The 19,386-nt window shown below is 42.6% G+C and overlaps 1 protein-coding gene across 1 annotated transcript in view; it reads left to right on the plus strand.

The window, feature by feature from the left end:
• The window catches only part of MYO5C (myosin VC), a 717,152-nt gene extending 698,609 nt beyond the window's left edge, over positions 1–18,543 (plus strand). Inside the window, exon 41 of the mRNA XM_069222459.1 lies at positions 11,965–18,543. Within this exon, the coding sequence (XP_069078560.1) occupies positions 11,965–12,117 (153 nt within the window). The 3' untranslated portion in view covers positions 12,118–18,543. The remainder of the gene's footprint in view (positions 1–11,964) is intronic.
• Positions 18,544–19,386: the final 843 nt, after the last annotated feature.

The raw sequence follows: 19,386 nt of genomic DNA on the forward strand, positions 1-19,386 counted from the left end.
TGGCAGATGGGATATCTGTCACATTTGTGATGGAGTAACCCCTCTGCCAAACTCGAAATTAGGCCCTTAGTGTTTTCTTGGAGGCATCCTTATCAATGGGTCAGGATGCCAGCTTGATGTGAAGAGGAACTCATCAACTGCGCCTGCTGCAGTGTAGGACCCCGGTGGAAGTTTTGACGATGATGGGAAGCTCAAGGCTTTCAATTTTGAAGGCAGGAAAGAGGGCGCAGTCCAAAGATCAGGCCTAGGAATTGATCATCAGAGAGGTACTGGTAGGTGGTGGTCCCGGTAAAGTCCTCTTCATTCAAACTTTAAATGTGGAAACCAGCAAATTGTATCCAACTTGCAATTTGAAGTTGGTGGCTGTTTTGGCAGTGGTTCAGTGGTAGCCTCCGATCCTTTTTTCAAAAAGTTAAGAAAAAAGTTTTTAAGTGTCCAGACCTGCAATTGTGGAGAGAAAAGCAATACACTCTAAAACCAGTCAGAGGACCAGGAACTTTTGGACACAACTTGGTGGTTAGGACTCAATCTCCCAGAAGCCAGCATCAGTGTCCAGGAAGAATCCAGTTAGAGCGGGTCAGCTGGGCTGAGCATAGAATTGGGCTGCTTGTGACTTTTATGTTGCTGGTGCTTAATAGGAGGCTCTCCAGCTAGCACTTGGAGTCCACTTTTGAGTCCTGGTAACGAGTGGAGAGGCTGTCCAGCCTTTTTTTGTTGTTTCTCTTCACAGGTTCAGCAGCAGGTGCAGCCCTTCTTTTGTCTTCCTCTGGAGTGACACATTTATGCCTGGTACTAGCTAGTGGGTGGAGGAATCTCCTTGGCCACAAGGGAAAAGTTCCCTGGGACAACCCTACCCACTTTTACACAATTTCCCAGGGTGTGGCGCTAAAGAATCCCACAGTGCCCTGCTGTGCCAGAATCCACCATGGTAGTACCCTTCTTCCCCTGGTCAGAACTCTGGGCACACCTTTGAGGTGTCTAGGGAAAAGAGGAACCCCCTGTAAACCAGTTCTGGACCAGGTTTGTGCCACTCTGGCTACTTGGACAATGGCAGGGGCAGGCCTAGGTGTGAGTTACATCTGCCTGTGACAAGGGATTACCCTTTTAAGCTTGTGCAGTTTGTGGGCTTAGCCCCAGGCCAGCCTTTCAAGAAGAGACATGCAACCTTCCAGCTGAGGCTCTTTGTTCCCTTTGCTAAGTACCATTCACACTTCTTGCAGGAGGCCAACAGGATGCCAGGTGCCAATTAGGGATTAACTCTGAAAGATTACTAGAGGGTTTAGGGAGGAAAATGCCATGTTTCTAAAGGAGGCATTTTCAAAAAAATAGTGAAGTAAAATCCAACTTTACCATCAGCTTGCATTTCAAATTGCTATTAATTTGAGTCCTTCAACCATGATTCTAGCTATCACCAAACTGAAGGTATGCATTATAAGGCGATATACAGTTACACAGTGCTATTCTATGAGATAGCCAGCCTTGCCACAGTGAAAAATAACTTTGGAGATTTTTTACTGACAGGACAGGTACAATTTACGTACACATTTCCTACTATTTAAATACCATGCATCCTGTTCCATTGACATTTATGGCCTACCTTATAGGTATCAAAAACAAAGGTTTTGGACTGGCAAAAGGATTATTTTTCCAGGTTGCATTGGACGGTTTAAAACTGGCTTTCAGGCTGCAGGGCCAAGCATGACAACATGATTTGAATTGTCACCATAGTGATGGCACAATAGGTGCTGCAGTCCACTAGTGACATTTAACTTTTAGACCCTGGATAACATATACTAGAAATGTATAGCTACACTAGGGCTCTCATTCCAACCCTTGCAGTCAAAGACTGCCAGGGCTGTTTTGAAGTTTGTACCGCCAACAGGCTGGCGGTACAAACTCGGGGATTACGACCGCGGCGGAAGCGCCGGGACCGGCAGTTTCCCGCCACGTCTGTCCCGGCGGTTGTAATCCCCCAGGGCAGCGCTGCCCAGGGGATTACGAGTCCCCCTCCCGCCAGCCTTTTCATGGCTGTATGAACCGCCATGAAAAGTCTGGCGGAAAGGGGAGTCGCGGGGCCCCTGCACTGCCCATGCCACTGGCATGGGCAGTGCAGAGGCCCCCTGCCATGGCCCCTTGGAGCTTTTCAGACAGTGAAAAGCGCGACGGGTGCAACTGCACCCGTCACACAGCCGCAACACCGCCGGATCCATTTGGAGCCGGCTCCCGTGTTGCGGCCGAGATCCCCGCTGGGCTGGCGGGCAGAAACCTGGTTTCTGCCCTCCAGCCCAGCGGGGATCTCCAAATGGCCTCCGCCATATTGGCGCCCGCCCGGCGGTTTCAACTTGGCCGCCCGCCAATGTTGAAATGAGGGCCTAAATGTACTAATTAGAAGTTATAACCAAATTGACAAGTTTTTACTCATTCATCAGAGTAAATGCAATACAAACAGTATCAGTTCCTAAATACCTGTAGGCCATGCACAAAGAGTAATTTTCTTACCAGATTTTGTGTACTTACCTCTGATTTGACAATGTATCACATTGTTTAGCCTTTCCTGTCTTAAGTGGTTAACTACGATTTTTCTGTAGTTCTCTGTCCACCTTTTGCTGTGATCCCAAAGCTCTGATCCATTTCTGCCACATCTCATGAGAGCATCATTATTATTGGTTTCAATTAGGAGCTTGTGTAGACATCAAAAAATTTATAATAGCTTTCTTTAGGAGATTTTCTCATCTTTGAGGGAGGATGGTAAAGAACTGTGCTTCACATTCTCAGATTTTGATAGAATGCCAACTAGGTGGAATCCACCTTGTTTTTTAATTTTTCTCATTGAGTGAATCACAGAAAAAAATGCCATTTCCACTTTGCATTTGGACTACAGAATGTTGGATTCTTTTATTGAACATGGGATGACTGCTCGTGTTCTGGTGGCCCAGCCCTAGCTGGATGCATTCATAGCACATCTATTTTACATTTACTAAAATTGTCATAGTCCGTATAGTCATTTTAATTTACTTGCTTTTGGCTTTCAAGATTTTCACAAACAGAATGGGACCAACAACTATAATACAGTGTCTGATCAAGAACACCAACACTACAGACATTGCATTTCAATAGATGTAGTTTAAAGTAATTGTGCAAACCTTCCAGGAAGTTATTATCAAGATCATTCAAAATTGTATAGGAGAAGGATTTATTACTAGACAGAATGGGAAGCATTACATATTCCCCTTAAGAATCAAAGGTAAAGGGGGCATACAGGAAATCTAAAGAGGCATCTAAAGGGACGGATAAAATATTTAAGATCTGCCAGCACATTGATGATACAAACCTTCTTCAATTCTTACGTGCATCCCTTCTCAAGCCCTATCTCTCCCAGATCTTGTTGACATTTTTTTTTTCTTCTCCTCATTCACCTAGGCTCCAGGTCGTTCCTCACTCTTTGTGAACAACCTGCTGCCTTAGCCAGGAGGGCCTTCCTCTCTCTCATCATACCCCAAACGGGGGGCTGATATACTGAACTGGATTAGACAGCTTCAAGGGACACAGAAGGAGTGTAATCATAGGACAAGATATTATGGGGGTCATTATGGGGGTCACCGGTAACTGCGGTGCCGGCGGGAGCCGCCAGAATACCGCTGCGCGGTCAGAAGACCGCTGCGGTTATTCTGTGTTTCCCGCTGGGCTGGCGGGCGACCGCCAGAAGGCCGCCCGCCAGCCCAGCGGGAAACCCCTTCCCACGAGGAAGCCGGCTCCGAATGGAGCCGGCGGAGTGGGAAGGGTGCGACGGGTGCAGTAGCACCCGTCGCGATTTTCAGTGTCTGCATGGCAGACACTGAAAATCTTTTAGGGGCCCTCTTACGGGGGCCCCACGACACCCCTCACCGCCATCCTGTTCCTGGCGGTCAAAACCGCCAGGAACAGGATGGCGGTGAGGGGGTCGGAATCCCCTGCGCCGCCTGCGCCGCCATGGAGGATTCCACAGGGCAGCGGAAAACCGGCGGGAGACCGCCGGTTTTCGGTCTCTGACCGCGGCCATACCGCCGCGGTCAGAATGCCCTTGGGAGCACCGCCAGCCTGTTGGCGGTGCTCCCGCGGTCCCCGGCCCTGGCGGTCCATGACCACCAGGGTCAGAATGACCGCCTATATCTTCTCCATGTGTTTTCCCATCCAAACTTTAAGTGGTAACCAGAATCTCTATGCCTTAGTAATCCCCCTTGCTGTGTCCATTCTAAAAGCAAATTTCAATTGTTCCAGCGACTTTATATAAGGGGGTACCTTTCCTACCCATTTCCTACAAATTGTGCGTCTAGCCAACAATATAGCATAAAACACCAATTTCTGTGAGTCGCTTTTTAGGTTTCCTGCATGCTCCAATCTACCAAAGATAACTAAAAGAAGGCTTATCAAGAGCATTTGAAATCATTAGCCTCACTGCCTCCCAAAAGGGTTGTATTTCTGGGCATTCCATAAACATATGAACATCTGTGACCTTTTCCATTCTGCACTTTCCACATTTTGCCTCCCCTCTCTTTCCCATTTGGGACAGTTTACAGGGTGACACATATGCCCTATGCATTGACTACAAATGGTTTCTTCTATAAGTGGCCGGTTTGACAACAGAGTACAAGGTTCGCATAGATGTCTGCCACACATCCTGCAACTGTACTCCTGAGAAGAAATTCCTCACAGATCATTGGCTAACTTAAATTCACCATCCACCACATCGATCATCTCCCAGTACCAAATGGCCACTTCTTTTTTGGGGGGAGGGTCTCCCATTATCTTTTCCTCTAGCTGATGCTTCAGACCAAAACTCTTACACCCCTTCTGTGCCCACCCTTTCAGTTGGAGGTACTTTATTCTTGACAAATCCCCACCTGTCTCTACCCAAATTTCCTCCCATGGGAGTAAGTTGCCTTCCTTGACTAAATCACCCCAGTTTTTAAACCTGCGTTCTTGTTTGGAGTAGCCAAAATGTCCATGAGGCACTCTGGCGTGCCTGGCGAATCCCAAATAGATGCCCAGTGACTATAGTATTCTACCTTGCACATGCACCTTACACTATACCATAATTTTGCTGCATCTTTCAACACTTTTATTATGATTTTTTTTTAAATGTGGGATCCCGGAATTTAAACAAGAAATGATTTGCACCCCCATGGGATGCTTGACATTCTGCTACAGACCTGGAAAACAGTAGCTAGGAAAACTATGTCCTGGTCAGTATATGCACCTGTGCTCCTACTGGTAGGTTTTCCAACTTCTAGGGGTCGGTAGTTTGGGGTCCAAAAGATGAGGAATGGTTAGAGGGAGGGCTCCTTACTACTGAGGACTATTATACAAATGGAGAGTTATGTGCTTTCATGTGTTTGACAGAGCAGGATTGCCTGCCAGACCTCAGTTTTTACCATACCATGTGCTTCCCTGCATTGTACATGCCACATGGGGGTTGGGGCAGGAGGGTGACTGAACCTCAATGCATGATACCCTTCAGACATTACTCACATTTGGAGGTGGGGGAAAGCTGATCTCCTATTTATATAAAACCTTGCATCCCATGACCATGGGATCCATGGACAGAGTAAAAACAAGACGGGAAGAGGCAATGGATAGAGAGGTGACGGACAGAGAATGGATCAGTACCCTCCAGTACCAATGCTAAGTCTCCAGAAACACCAGGTTAAGATATACCCAGCTCCATTACCTCTACACTACCTACCTGAGACCACACAGACTAAATCGAATTGTGGGAACTGGCGATTAGGTCTGCCCCATGTGCTCGCTGGTTCACACAGATTTTATACACATGGGCTGGGCATGTCAAATAATATCCAACTTTTGCCTTCGGGTGATAGAGGACCTTGATCGATTAACAAATCGTACACACTTTGGGGACCTGGGAGTGTTTATCTTAGGGCTTTGCCAAGGCATGGAAAATCAGCCCCAGATTCATTGATCTGAAATTGGACATTGCCGAAAGAGCATTAGCAATGCTTTGGAGGTTGCCCGAGGGCTCCCCACCTAGCAGGTGGGAAGCAGAATTCAAGAAATGTGCAATAGCTGTGGATTTTGCATGGAAAGCAGAGGAAAAGAAGGGTATGCATAGAAAACCAGTGGCCAACAATTGGGCTACATCACTTGGCACATTCAGCGAGTGGGAGTAAAGTGACCCTGGACACTCTCACCGGCCTAGACTATGCCCTTCTGGAGAACAGAACATGTCACAGAAGGTGATGTTATTTAATGACATATGCTTGCGCCTTAAAGGCTGCCCATAATAGGCATGCTGGACTAATAAGTGGTTGGAACATTGTTACTGAATATTGGTTATGTGTGGGTCACTTCTACTTGTTTGGTTTCATTGATTTGCTGAATTTCCATTTCCTGTAATGATATGGTCATAAATATCATCACAGAGGCTTTGTATTGCTAACTATTGATTCAGATTTTGCAAAGTTACTAAGACTATGCTTTATGTCTTTCTTGCCTAGTGGAGTCCATTTTGGGCCCCAGCTCTATTGCACTTTCTAGTAAGGAAAGACTGTAAAATCAAACATCAATTAAAACAATAAAAATTGATGGTGAAGTTGAAAAGTGCGAGAGAACCACCTGGGCAGGGGCATCATCTCTACCACCATGATCATCTATCCTTTCCTGTTCTCCATTGCTTTCCATCACAGCCTTTTGCCAGGCATATTACACAGCAATGTCCAGGGTACTCAATCTGTAAGTATGGTTTTGCTGCCTGTTAGACCTGTCAGACTTTGGCTGGTCTTCTCCCAAACCTTTTGACTTCCTCCTTGTGAGAAAACAGGGCTGATTGCAGAGGCCCCCTAACTTTTTGCCCCCATTTTTCACTTTTTGTTGGTGTTTTCCTGACTCTGATGGTGCCCTGGGTACTGTAACCAGTCCCAGGGCCTGTGCTCTGTGTGGAATCAGTATGCAGATTAGGCTAATTATAATTGGCTAAGCCAACCTGCCTATAACTCTCTAGTATATGGTAGGGCATGTAGGTTTAGGGACCCCAGCATAGGTAGTGCACCCGTATGTGCACTGCTGAGGAGCCCAGTGTCATTTTGAAGGCAGGCCTGCCTTGCTGGCTGCTTTTAAATTAAAGTTACATGCAAATTTTACTTTGGAATTAAAAGTAGTTCCAAAGACTTAAACTACCTTATTGTTACATATACGTCACCCTGAGGTGTGCCCTATGTGCCCCTAGGGCTGGGTGCCATGTAACTATACGCAGGGACCTTATGAAAATGGTTTTATAAGCCCTGGTGAGGTAAAACAGCCAAATTCGTTTTTCCCTCATTGTAGTGAATGGCCTCCATAGGCTAGAATGGGAAGACTTTATTTTAATTTTAAAAATCCCCTTAAGTAACAGATACTACACGTTTGGTATCAAATTAATTGTTATAATAAACCCCACAACTTCCAGTTGTGGGATTTAATATAACTTGTTCAGGTAAAGAGTTTTAAACTTTACCTGAAAAGTTGCCAACTTTGCCCTGCACTGTTTTTGCTGCTTTGCTCTGATTGCCCAGCCTCTGGCAGCCTGTCCAGGCTGCTTTGATGAGGTATGAAGTGGCCTGGCTCCACATAAAGAGATGTGCCTGGGTGGGGAGATCTCCCCTCAGCAGATGGGGACGCAGGAAGGGGGAGGGCTGCTAAACTGGTCTTCAAAGGCAGAGAAGGACAATTGGAGCAACCCAGCAACACCCTCACATCCTGCAAACGCAGACAATTAGGTGCCCCTTGATTAGATTAGGAGAGGGCAGGAGAGGGCTGTGTTTAGGATTTGTAGCCACACCAGTGGGTGGGCTCAACCAGATGTAACCTCCAAAGATCACTTTCAGCCATGATGGATTTTTGAGGAATGTTGCTCCCTTTTATTGATTTTTGCCACTCTTCCCAGGAAGTGGTCAACACAGGGGGAAGGACCCTGCCCCTGATTGGAGAACCAGGATCCCCCTTTTTTCACCCAGGAGCAAGGATAAAACTGGCAGACCTGCACCCACACCTCGGTTCCCTACCAGATCCCTACCAGGAAGAACTGCAGAAGAAGAAGAACTGCCCTGCTGGACCCCTGGCATACATCTGGACACTGCACTCTGAAGGACTGCACCAGCTGCACACTTGGGCTTCACCACAAGAAGGACTTTGCCTGGTTTCAACTGGTTCAAGGAGGGACTCCCTGTTTTCTACAGGTGAAAAATTGCTAACCAGAGTCCCCTGCACCAACTCCTGAAGAAACCAACCATCTGACCACTGTCCAGTGGCCAAAAAGGAGTTTGCGCCAGGTGCATTCTGGGAGTTGTAATCCGCACCCCTCAAAGAGCATCTCAGAGCTTCTGGAACCTTGGGGTGAACTGTGGACCTCAAAAGAACCTTAAAGGAACATCTGGAAGAAGATCCAGAAGTTTGGAGAACTTTTGGGAAAAAAGCTCCATAGAGGGACCGACCCACCGCAGCAACTCTAGCCAGCTTGCCTTAACCGCGACCTGGCCTGACTTGCAGGTTCGTCCTGGTGAAGAAAGTCTCCAAAAAAGTGACTTAGTCCGAACGTAGGAAGTTGACCGGGACCTCCCAGACAGCGTATCCGAAGAGGGCTCCAAGGATGTCGGATCAAGATTCACGTTTGCCCTGGTCAAAGGATTTTCACCTCGAAAAAATGACTGAGTCCGAAGGTAAAAATCTCCACCTAGGGCTCCCGCAACACATATCCGAGGAAGAGTTCCAGGAGGTCGGATTTGACTGGCAGGTTCGTCCTGCTGAAGAAAATCTCCAGAAAAACGACTAAGTCCTAAGGTAAACATTTGACCGAGTCCTCCCACGAGCTGTAGCCGAGCCGGGCTCCATCGCGGTCGGCCTTAAACTTTGGCTTTGCCCCGGTCGAGGTGCGACGAGATGACCAGATTGGTGCTTTTTGTTTCTATGCGCTAGAAAACAATAATTCTTTAAAAATTCATATCTCCGGTTCCCCTTATCCGATTGTATTCGTTTTGGTGTCATTTTAAAGCTAAAAATATTTCCTATTTTTATAAATTCATTTTGTATTGTGAAACTGTTCCCTTTGTTTTGTTTAATTACTGTTTTGTGATATTTGAATGCTTTACGCTTTGTCTCCTAAGTTAAGCCTTTTCGCTTGTTGCCAAGCTACCAAGGGTTGAGCTTGGTTTAATTTACTGAGACCTAACTGGACCTAAGTGGAGGTTGGTGGCCTATTGCTAAGTGTAGGTACTTACCTGCCCTTACCAATAACCCATTTCCAACACTCCTCCATTTTTTGCTGATCTGATTTTTGCTGTCTTGTGCACTTAACCAGCGCTAACCAGTGCCAAAGTGCGTATGCTCACTCCTTAAAACATGGTGACATTGGCATATCCCCAATTGACCTATTTAATTTGCTTATAAGTCCCTAGTAAAGTGGTACTACATGTCCCTGGGACTTGTAAATTCAATGCTACTAGTTGGCCTGCAGTACTTATTGTGCCACTCACTTACATAGCCCTTTAAGCATGTATCAGGCCTACCACTGCATTTTTTGTGTGCAGATTTAAACTACCATTTTGACCTGGCAAAATAAACTTTTTGTCAGGCCCAAACCATCCTTTTTTAAATAAATATGAGTCACTCCGATGGTAGACCCTAAATAGTCCACAGGGTAGGGTGCAATTTCTTTTAAAAGTAGGGCATCTAAGTTTGAGTTTTTCATGTCCTGGTAGTGAAAAACAAAACTCTCAAATTAGCTTTTTTCTACTGCAAGATCTGCTTTTCCTATAGGATAATATTGGTATCAGTTTATTACATTTAATGAGCTGTAACTTCCAAATGGGAACAGGTAACCAGTTCATTTTTGTTGATTTTGGAATTGTAATGAAAAATCTTTTGTTATGGTACAGTCAGATTTTAAATTACAATTTTGAAAATGCTGCTTTTACAAAGTTGGCATTTTTCTGCCATAGTTATTTAGTGCCTGCAGCCTGTATCTGAGTAACATGACCAAGTGTAGCTGACAGTTGGGCTTCGTGTATTCCTTCTAGACAGCCACACCCAATAGAGAACTTAGGTGTGCCTGGATAGGCCATCACTAGCAGGATGGGATAGCGGAGCTGGACACAGCCCCACTTGCACTTTAATGTCCTGCTTCCACACAAAGGGCTGCATACCCCTGTAGTTAGTCTGGAGCTATGGCAGGAAAGTCAGGAAACCTGTGCACTTCAAAGGGAATCCTTCAGAAGCTTCTTGCACTTCAAAGGAGGCACCTGTTATAAATATTGGACCTAAAACATCAACTCTTGGGTACATTTCTCGACCTGTGGCGACTCTGCCAGGAAGGACTGTTCTGCTGCTGAAAGGACTGCCACTCTGCTGTACTGCAGCTTTGCTGGATAGCTGGATTGCTGCCCTCCAACATGAGTCAGGGATTGGAACTGCACATGAACCCAGGGCTGCCCAAGTGACTCCAAGGGATAGTCTGCTGACCTTTTGTTCAGAGGCACAGGGACATAATAGGCTCACACCCACAGGGACCAGCACCCAGTTCCAGGGAGAGGCAGCTCCTGAACCCCGTGTGGTGCCCCTCATGTCCTGGACCTTTGATGTGGCCTCATTGTAGCATAACATTTGGAGCTGAGTTTTTGGGCTCTTGGTGACCATGAATGGCCCGTTGCCATCAAAACCTTGTCATTTACACAGCTGGCTAATGCTGAGTTCCATTAACCTGACTCTTCGCACTACAACATAGACTGCTCGCGGGAAGTGCCACAGCGAAGCTCCAGCCCGACTGTCTGCAACAACAACAGGATATGTATCCGACCCATGCTTCTGTGCACAACCAGATAACTGCAAGTAGCATATCTCCAGCTCTACTGATTAGACTTTTGTCATTTTGGTCTAGATTATTTATTACATTTTATTCTATTTTTCTCCATTGGTGTGGGATTTTTCTTGTGTTGTGTTTTCACTTTACTACTGTTTAAGTGCAGCACAAATACTTTACATATTGCCTCTGAGTTAAGCCTGACTACTTCATGCCAACCTACCCGAGGGTTGAGCACAGGTTAATTTAGGGTTTTCTTTTGCCTCACCCTAACAAGAATTGTGGTTGCTGCTTGTGTAAGGTTTTAGACCCCTTCAGTCGTGAACCCAGTTTCTTACACTGCCCCATTCTCAGAATACACTGGTGAGCATGTCATACAAATAGTACACATAAAAAATAAGAGTGTACTACATTTGTATAATTTGCTTTCACTTGTACAAAATTTCAGAAAAACTATATGAAATAATGTGAAATGCAGATCTGTCATTTAGTGCTCTATTTTAGTGTGAAGCGCTTCCTTGTGTCAATTTGTAATGCAAGGACGCATTTCACACTAAAAAATGTGTAAATCACAAAAGCACAGCAAACAACAGCTGCTTGCGTTCTGTTGTTTGTGGTAAATTTTTACTATGAATGACACGTAATTATGCATGATGGCATAATTTGGGGAATTTTACATCACAAGCAAAATTCCCCTAAATGAAACGAATTATGGGCGAATTATGGGGGGTAATTAAAATTTCTCCTAGTAAAAAATTGAGGCTGGAGGCAAAAGTCTCATCCAAATGATTGTACTGCGTCTCCACAAAAAATGGTCAAGCTCATTTTTTCAAGCGACGCATTCTCAGCAATTACATAAAAATAATAATACACAATTAATTTCAAACACTTCTGGTTTTATTGTCAGCATTACGTGACTACACATTTATTACTAATAAATAGATTTAAAAACATCTGCGGCTCACTATGAAGTGCATTAGGAAGCACCTTAGTTTTTAACACTTCATTAATTTAAAACTGTATACGTTCTGATTTTGAAAATGACCTAGCTTAACTTCTTTCCAGCCAAAGAAAGTAAGTATCGTAATATACGGTGCATAACATTTTACAGAATTGCTCACTCTGTGTTTCTCTTTCAGTCTCTTTTAAGCAGCCGGGAGGACATGCCTCAGCTGATGTTGGACAGCAAATATCTCTTTCAAGTGACATTTCCATTCAGCCCATCTCCACAAGCTTTAGAAATGGTGCAGATCCCGAGCAGCCTGAAACTCGGCTTCCTTACAAGACTGTAATGACGAAAAAGGACCTCACAGATTTTATTCAGAGGAAGATGCCAGGATTGTGTCATCTGACATGACTGCTGGGTAGCAGGGGAATGTTACACTGACGTTTGGGAACATTATGGACAGCAAGGATATATAAGAACAATGTGATGTGAATGTCACGTTCTTAGAACTTTGAATCAAGTCTTTGTGGCATTGTTAGACCATGAGAACAGAACGAGTTTGTAGGGTACATTTGCCAAGGATGGCATTTTGTTGCTTATGGATAATTTCACTAAACTGTGAACATTCCACACCTTATTCTTTTTGGAAGAAAAGTTACAAATGAAAAGCGTCTTTGTTCTATTTATAGAATTTTCTCAAGGGCATAATATGAACACACACACCACACGACTGAACCTCAATGCATGATAGAAAGTCATGCTAACGAAAAGCAAACCAAGGGCAAATTTACATAAGGGTACAAAACAGGAGCTCTACGCGGAACTAGAGTGTGGTATAATAAAAGGCTTGATGAAAGCTCAAATAAACCCCTTACACTTTAAAGGACTAATGGGATTTTCTGATTTAGCATTGCAGAAGACGGATTTCAACACTAGGTGGCACCTTATAAATGCTCTAGCAAATATTAAACCTCACACAATTCCCTAAAATAAAAAGCTCCACAATTTTCTTTTAAAAAACAAATTAAAGAATTTCTGTAAATGTCACAAACAAATTGCAGCACAATAGTGAAAATGTTAACTTGAGAGGACCATGGAACCAGCTAGATAAGGATTGAAACTATGATTATGATCCTATTGTGCTGAACTATGTAAATAAAGATGTCCACTCAAATTTTTAAGTTGAGCACGAAGCACTTTCACCTGTTGTAAGGATTGTGGGCTTTTACCACGCCCATCACTTTCACTCGTTTGTGGGCTTGCCTTTCAAAAATCACTGATGTCATTGGTAAATGTTTTACGTTAGTCCTTCCTTGGGGAGGTTTTGTTACCACCTTGCAGACTGACCCTGTTACATGAATAATTGTACCACTGGCGATATGTTTGACTGTGAGAGAACTTCTTTTTTCCTTTTGTGTCTCTCCTTTGTGCTCATGCTCATAGCGGCCATGGTGCTTTGAATCGACTCGCTTATGTCAACTGTTTTGCTTTTCATTTTCAATGTCAACTGCTTTACTTTTCATTTTCAGTTTATGTGGCAAGAAAAGTCCAGTTAGGAATTTACAACGCCAATAGCTAGAACTCGAGCAAATGTTAGACCCATTGCCTTGCAAATGCTTGTTTCTGTTGCATTCTCCATGACAAGGCAATATTGGGTGTTCCGCTAAATTGGACTTGCTTCTTTTTTTGAGAATGCCTCAATAAAAATGATTTGGATTTTTTAGATGTCTTGAAATCTACACAATTTAAGGCCATATGTATGAAAGGATTTAACATTTCTTAACAGATCGAATCGCAATTTCAGTCCATTCAGAAATGCTAAATTGCTTTTTGTACAAAGGCAAATAGTGAATCACAAAATGCAATTTCTGCCCAGTAGGAATCACATTTTATGATTCCCTAAATAGGAAAACGCAAATAGGGATTTCCTATTTGCAATTACTTAAGCACTTAGAGTCGATGGTAACCATGTGCAGTTTTAAAAAATATACCCAAAATGCATTTTTAAAAGTGCCATGTAGCATGCACGTGCCTCTAGGGCACTTGTGCACTTTACATGTGCACCACTTTTTTTGGGGTGAATCAAGAGGGCTTGGTTTTGCATTTCCTCTTAGGAAATAGCAAATTTGGAAATGCAAAACCATTCGTAGGAATGAATGGTGTAGCATTTCCTAAATAGCGATTTCCTAGTAGTGGTTCCTACTCTGTAGGAATCGCTGTTACGAAATCTCTATTTTTGTGCATTACATTTTGCATTTCGTATGGCCATAAGAAGGGTCTGCACTATACACCTTTCTGTATAATCAAAAATACACCTCCTAGAGTACTTACTTGACCTGTGCAATCTCTTGAACATCAGCTGTTTGCGGATGAGATGCAGATCCATCACATAGTCAAGATGGGATTTACTCACCAACCGGTTACAGAAAAGATTGTCAAACTGCATGGCATCGTTTACTGGTGGACCTTCAAATCTTGCTTGCCATAAATATTCCAAAAGACATCATGCAAAGAGTGTACAGGATGGGCATAAGATAAAGCATTTCACACCTTGAGTTATGCTGTGATCTTAAGGTCTTGAGGGATTTATTTGAATGACCTGGTATCAGTGCGGCTGGGATGAGGCTGGTAGTTGCAGGATGGTGCGGTTAATGCCCATTTGAGAGAAGAGTTTGTTGGTTAGAGTTGGATGGTTGACCACATGGAATGCTGCACAAAGATCAAAGATAATGAGGAACAAGAGACCCCAGTTCTCAGTGATATGAGATCTTCGTCGTTCACCTGGATGTATTGGCCTGAATCTTGACATATTGTTGTGTAGTAGGGTGTTAGTCTCGATTTGCTGGTTGCCTTCTTGATGATCTTGCTTAGGAATTGCAGTTGGGTGAATGGTTGGTAATTGACAGGGCAGCTGGGGTTGAGTTCTCCCTTTTTCAACATTTGGAAGGTCAACAATTAGGAGGTCTTAAAGATGTTCTATGGGACAGAGGCATTAACAGTAATATTTGATCTGTGATGTACTTCCCATTGACAATGGGATGGTGTTCTCTTTGAAGGATATGAATTTGCAGGAGTCAGGCAGACTTGGAAAGAAAACAGTGATGATGGAATTGAAGTGCATACAGATGGGTGTGTTGTGTGCTTGTATTTGACGGAAAATAATTAATTGATATGCTTACACGTCTATTTCTTTCTTCAAATAAATTCTTTATTGCTTTGTTCTTGTCCCTAAAGTGTTTTGATGGTGAGCCTGTCATGGGATTGATTCAGAAATTGATAGATTTTAAAAGGGGGCTACTTCTTTTTGTGGAGGCATTGGTAGTGTTAGTGTGGTATTTTTCCTTGCTTCATTAAGCAATCTTATTCTTGTGCTGATGGTTTTCCAGGCTTCATGGTCTTGCTGGTCATGAGATCTTCGCCACCTCATTCTATTGTCTTGGCATTTGCCCTTTTTTTGTGAGCTCTTGAGATTAATAAGGGGTGTAGGTTTTGAGAAGTGAACCTTTATGGGCGCATTGGTGCCTGTGTTGGATTGGAGGTTGTAGTTGATGTTGACTTTTACTGAGTTTGTGTGTGTTGTCAAGATCTTCTAGTGCGGTGTTGACCTGTATGAAGGATTTATTGTGGCTGCTAGTGTAGCAGGTCCAGCCTTAGAGAGTCTTTTCAGTAGGTCTTTAAGGTGCAGTGTTACTGTTTGGAATGCATCTGTTGGTTGTGTTAATGTCCGAAGTGTAAATTGCCGATGTGGATGGTAACAAGGTGTGTACTCAGGAATCATTACTAGTGCATAAACTTTGTGCTTGTAGGTGATCATCATCCCAACTTTATTATGTCAGCTTTAGGTTGATAACATCTCAAACAAATGAGGCTTCCTAATTATACCCCACCTCGCTTCCACCCCCAAGGTCAATCTAGTTAACATGTCATGCATGAAGAGACCTACACCACTATTGCAATTAATTTTACTTAAACTTTGATGAAAATCAAATAAAATCACTACAACTGGTAGAAATCATTACAGCAAACTAGAGCTGGGCTTTAGAGAATGCAAATATGCTAAACCAGCCAACTCTGGAAGAAAATCCAAGGGCTGTCAAAAGATATAATCATCCTTCTGTGGAACGGTGAGTTCTTCAAATGTTGTGCTTTACAAAGAAGTAGTCACATACTCAAATTTGTCTGAAGATAGCATGGCTTGACTTTACCTTCCTTTTCCCACAAGCTATATGTCCCTCCTCAACTGGATATAACATCAGACTGCAGAGAGTTGTATTTTGCTATGTTACCTGAATGGTAGTGGGAAACACAGTTTTCGCTGCTGGGCCGTGTTGTTGCCTTTTCCGGTGCAGGAAAAATCTGTATTGTGATTTCTAGCAGGAAGAAAGTTTAATCTTCTATTTGTTTGTTTTGAACTTCATCTGCTTTCTGTTACACAAACCTGGCCAAGTTTGAAAAACCTGTGCAAACTAGTGAGGTTGACTACTTTGCACTTGTGCTCACTCCGTGTGTAAATTGTCTCCACAATGCACTCCACAAAGGAGGAGACAACAGAGAAAATCATAATGATCTTGATTGGAAGACATGTTCCACCACTACAAAGTCCCTCCTGGGATTGAACGTCCCAGACATAGAGGGTGGCATATTAAATAAAAAATGGCACAGCGCAGCAAGCAAAGGTGTATTGTATCACTTGAAGAGAGCAGAACTGCACTATTTCATAAAATAAGTGGTACAGTTAAGATCTTTCTCTGCACTGGCACACTTTGGACTTCCTAGCGCCAATGCAGGCACCCTTGCACCTTAGTGTAATGGTGCCTGTGTTGTGGTCAGGATATATTTTGTGCACAATGGTATACCTTCCAACAGAACAACTATACTTAAAAGCTATTTCCTCCTTGTATATGTGCTGCAGAATGAAGCACACATGCAAAGAGCAAATAACAAGGAGAAATGTATTTCTTGTTATGCCAGCCTCAGACAGACACACCATTTTTGTGCAAACCAATGTCTACATCACTTTGTAGATATGATTTTGTGTCAAAATCTATGGACGGATGCATCAGAACGCCTATTCACCACCCATGGAAGACTTACTTGACACAATGTGGAACTTTTTATTACAAAGCCATCCGGACATTTGTGTGGTTTTGTAAATGCCCAAAAACATTTCATGTTGAGGCTACCTCAAAGAAGTGATGCATCCCCAATGCAAATCTATGTAAATCGGGCCATAGCACACAGTACACTCAAATTTAAAGGGCATTGCCTAAAAACAGCAACATTTTATGTTTTATCATAACTGAATGATCCGTTTTGCAAGACATTTGCTTCACTTCGTTTATTGTTAATAAATTCTGTATTTAGGTTTTGAGCCCAATTTGCTTATGATATCAACATTGTAGATTCTGCTCTTTCCCCTCCACACATAATCAGCAAATGCATACATGAGGGCATTTACATCAGACATTCAATTTTAGTGCTTTATGCTCATTCTACCTGTGCACATTTGGAGAATACTTGCGTCGACTGGCATTTCAGGGAGGAGATGTGACCTAGCGGATAGAGCTGCCGATTTTGGAACTGGCGAACCAGGTTTGAACACAGACCTTGGCACAACATCCCATGATTCTGAGGAAATCATGCAACTTCTTTGTGCCTAAAAAAAGTATGTTGTCTGATAGTCATGTAAAGCGCTCCAATATCCTTCGACCAAGTCTGTGCTATATAAAAAACAAAACTGCAAATTGTACTTGAAGTTTGCATTTCTGCATTTTGATTTCATTGTTATATATGTACATACATAATACCACATTTCATGATGCCAATGATTTATCGATTTGTCAGGCGTATTGGTCTACTTTTACATTATTTGCTGTAAAATTAATTGCTTATTATTTGTTTGCCTAGTGCCCTGTCAGTAACGTCTCATTTAAACAACGAAGCATATTGTAGAATTGCGTTGTTTGCTACAGTGATTTAAATGGAATCCACATTTCTTTTCGTTTTTAAAGAGAACTCCAGCTTAAAAATAATGGAGGACAGTTCATTCACTTTTCCAACCCAGACATTCCCCTGCCATCACTCTGAGACTTTTAAGTTTTAGATGGTTCAGCTGAAGTGATAAATTCCACGCCACGGGCACTTTTGAATTTGGAAGTCCTGCCATATGGTGGTCCGCACTATCCAAAGAGGGCCATCTGCCATGACTGACACTCTCATTTGGAAAAGTATTGAAGTGAGGATGAGGAAGCAAGACTGTACTATGGAGATTCAGTCATAGCTGAAGCCCCACCTTATCTATTGGGCAGTTGCTAGAAAGAGAACTTACGTAGCTAAATCTGTGGTTCTTATCTCTTCCATATGAAACATTAAGAATTTGGAACCTTTCAGACTAATATAAGGCTCTGTGTAGCCATTGACATACAGTAGTTGAATCTAGGAAGTTATGAAGGGGGTTTGTAGTAAATTCGCTGATGGATCATGATCACCATTTATAGAAAACTGCAGGTTGTATAAAGCTGCTGTCCAAAATTAATTCTCCCCTTTGCCATTGAGAAAGCATATGATACTTTCATAAATATAATGATGCAAATATACCTTTATGATGGGGTCTGCTTGTTCATTTCAGTGATGCTTGAAAACTGCCATGGGTGCCAAATTTACTCTTTGAAGTTGCATTCCAAATATGTCAACTTATGAAAATGTATGATGATCTGTGCTAATTTATTCTCCAACTCTGTGAAGGACCTACAAAATAAATATTTCAATATCTGCTCTCAGTTTTTGAATTGTTATTTTAGGTGTTATTTTAAAGAACATTTTATTATTTCTTAGTATCTATTTTGCTATATTTTGCTATAATTAAACTACTTTGTTTTAAGCTCTGTCCTATTACATTGGAATACTGTATTTAAAAAACATTTTTAAAAGTATTTTTATCAAATTAAAACTGATTTATGTAAATTGATATTGTTTCAGTTCTAAAGTAAATTTAATATCTTTGTGAAAACGTGGAAAGATACTGAGATGTACCTTAATGGAAAACTCTTCAGTGTCGGATTATTATAATAGCATATATTGGGATTAATAATATGTAATTCAAATAATACTTTATTTGTGTCGTGAAAAATACATTCACTGATAAAGTAAAAACAGGCAAAGTGAGCGCGTTTGAGTGAGGTTCAGAAACTGGGAACAACTCTCACAGATATCAACAACAGTACATGCAGGTTTGTCCTTAAATAACCACAAACATTGTGCAAATAATTAATTCCACAATGTTAGAAATGGGGTCTTTGGTTGGCAGTCAGGTTACCCCCTGTCCAAGCAAGGTCCCTCACTCTAGTCAGGGTAAAAGAGAATCACCCTCAGCTAACCCACGGTCACCCACTTGGTAGCTTGGCACAAGCAGGCAGGCTTAACTTCAGTGTGTTAGGTGTAAAGTATTTGTACCAACACACACAGTAACCTAATGAAAACACTACAAAATGACACAACACAGGTTTAGAAAAATAGCAAATATTTATCTAAACATAACAAGACCAAAATGATAAAAATCCACAATACACAAGTCAAGTTATCAATTCAAAACCAAAAAGAGTCTTCATGTAGTTTT

Source organism: Pleurodeles waltl, chromosome 3_1 (assembly GCF_031143425.1).
Source record: "Pleurodeles waltl isolate 20211129_DDA chromosome 3_1, aPleWal1.hap1.20221129, whole genome shotgun sequence".
Lineage (NCBI taxonomy): Eukaryota > Metazoa > Chordata > Amphibia > Caudata > Salamandridae > Pleurodeles > Pleurodeles waltl.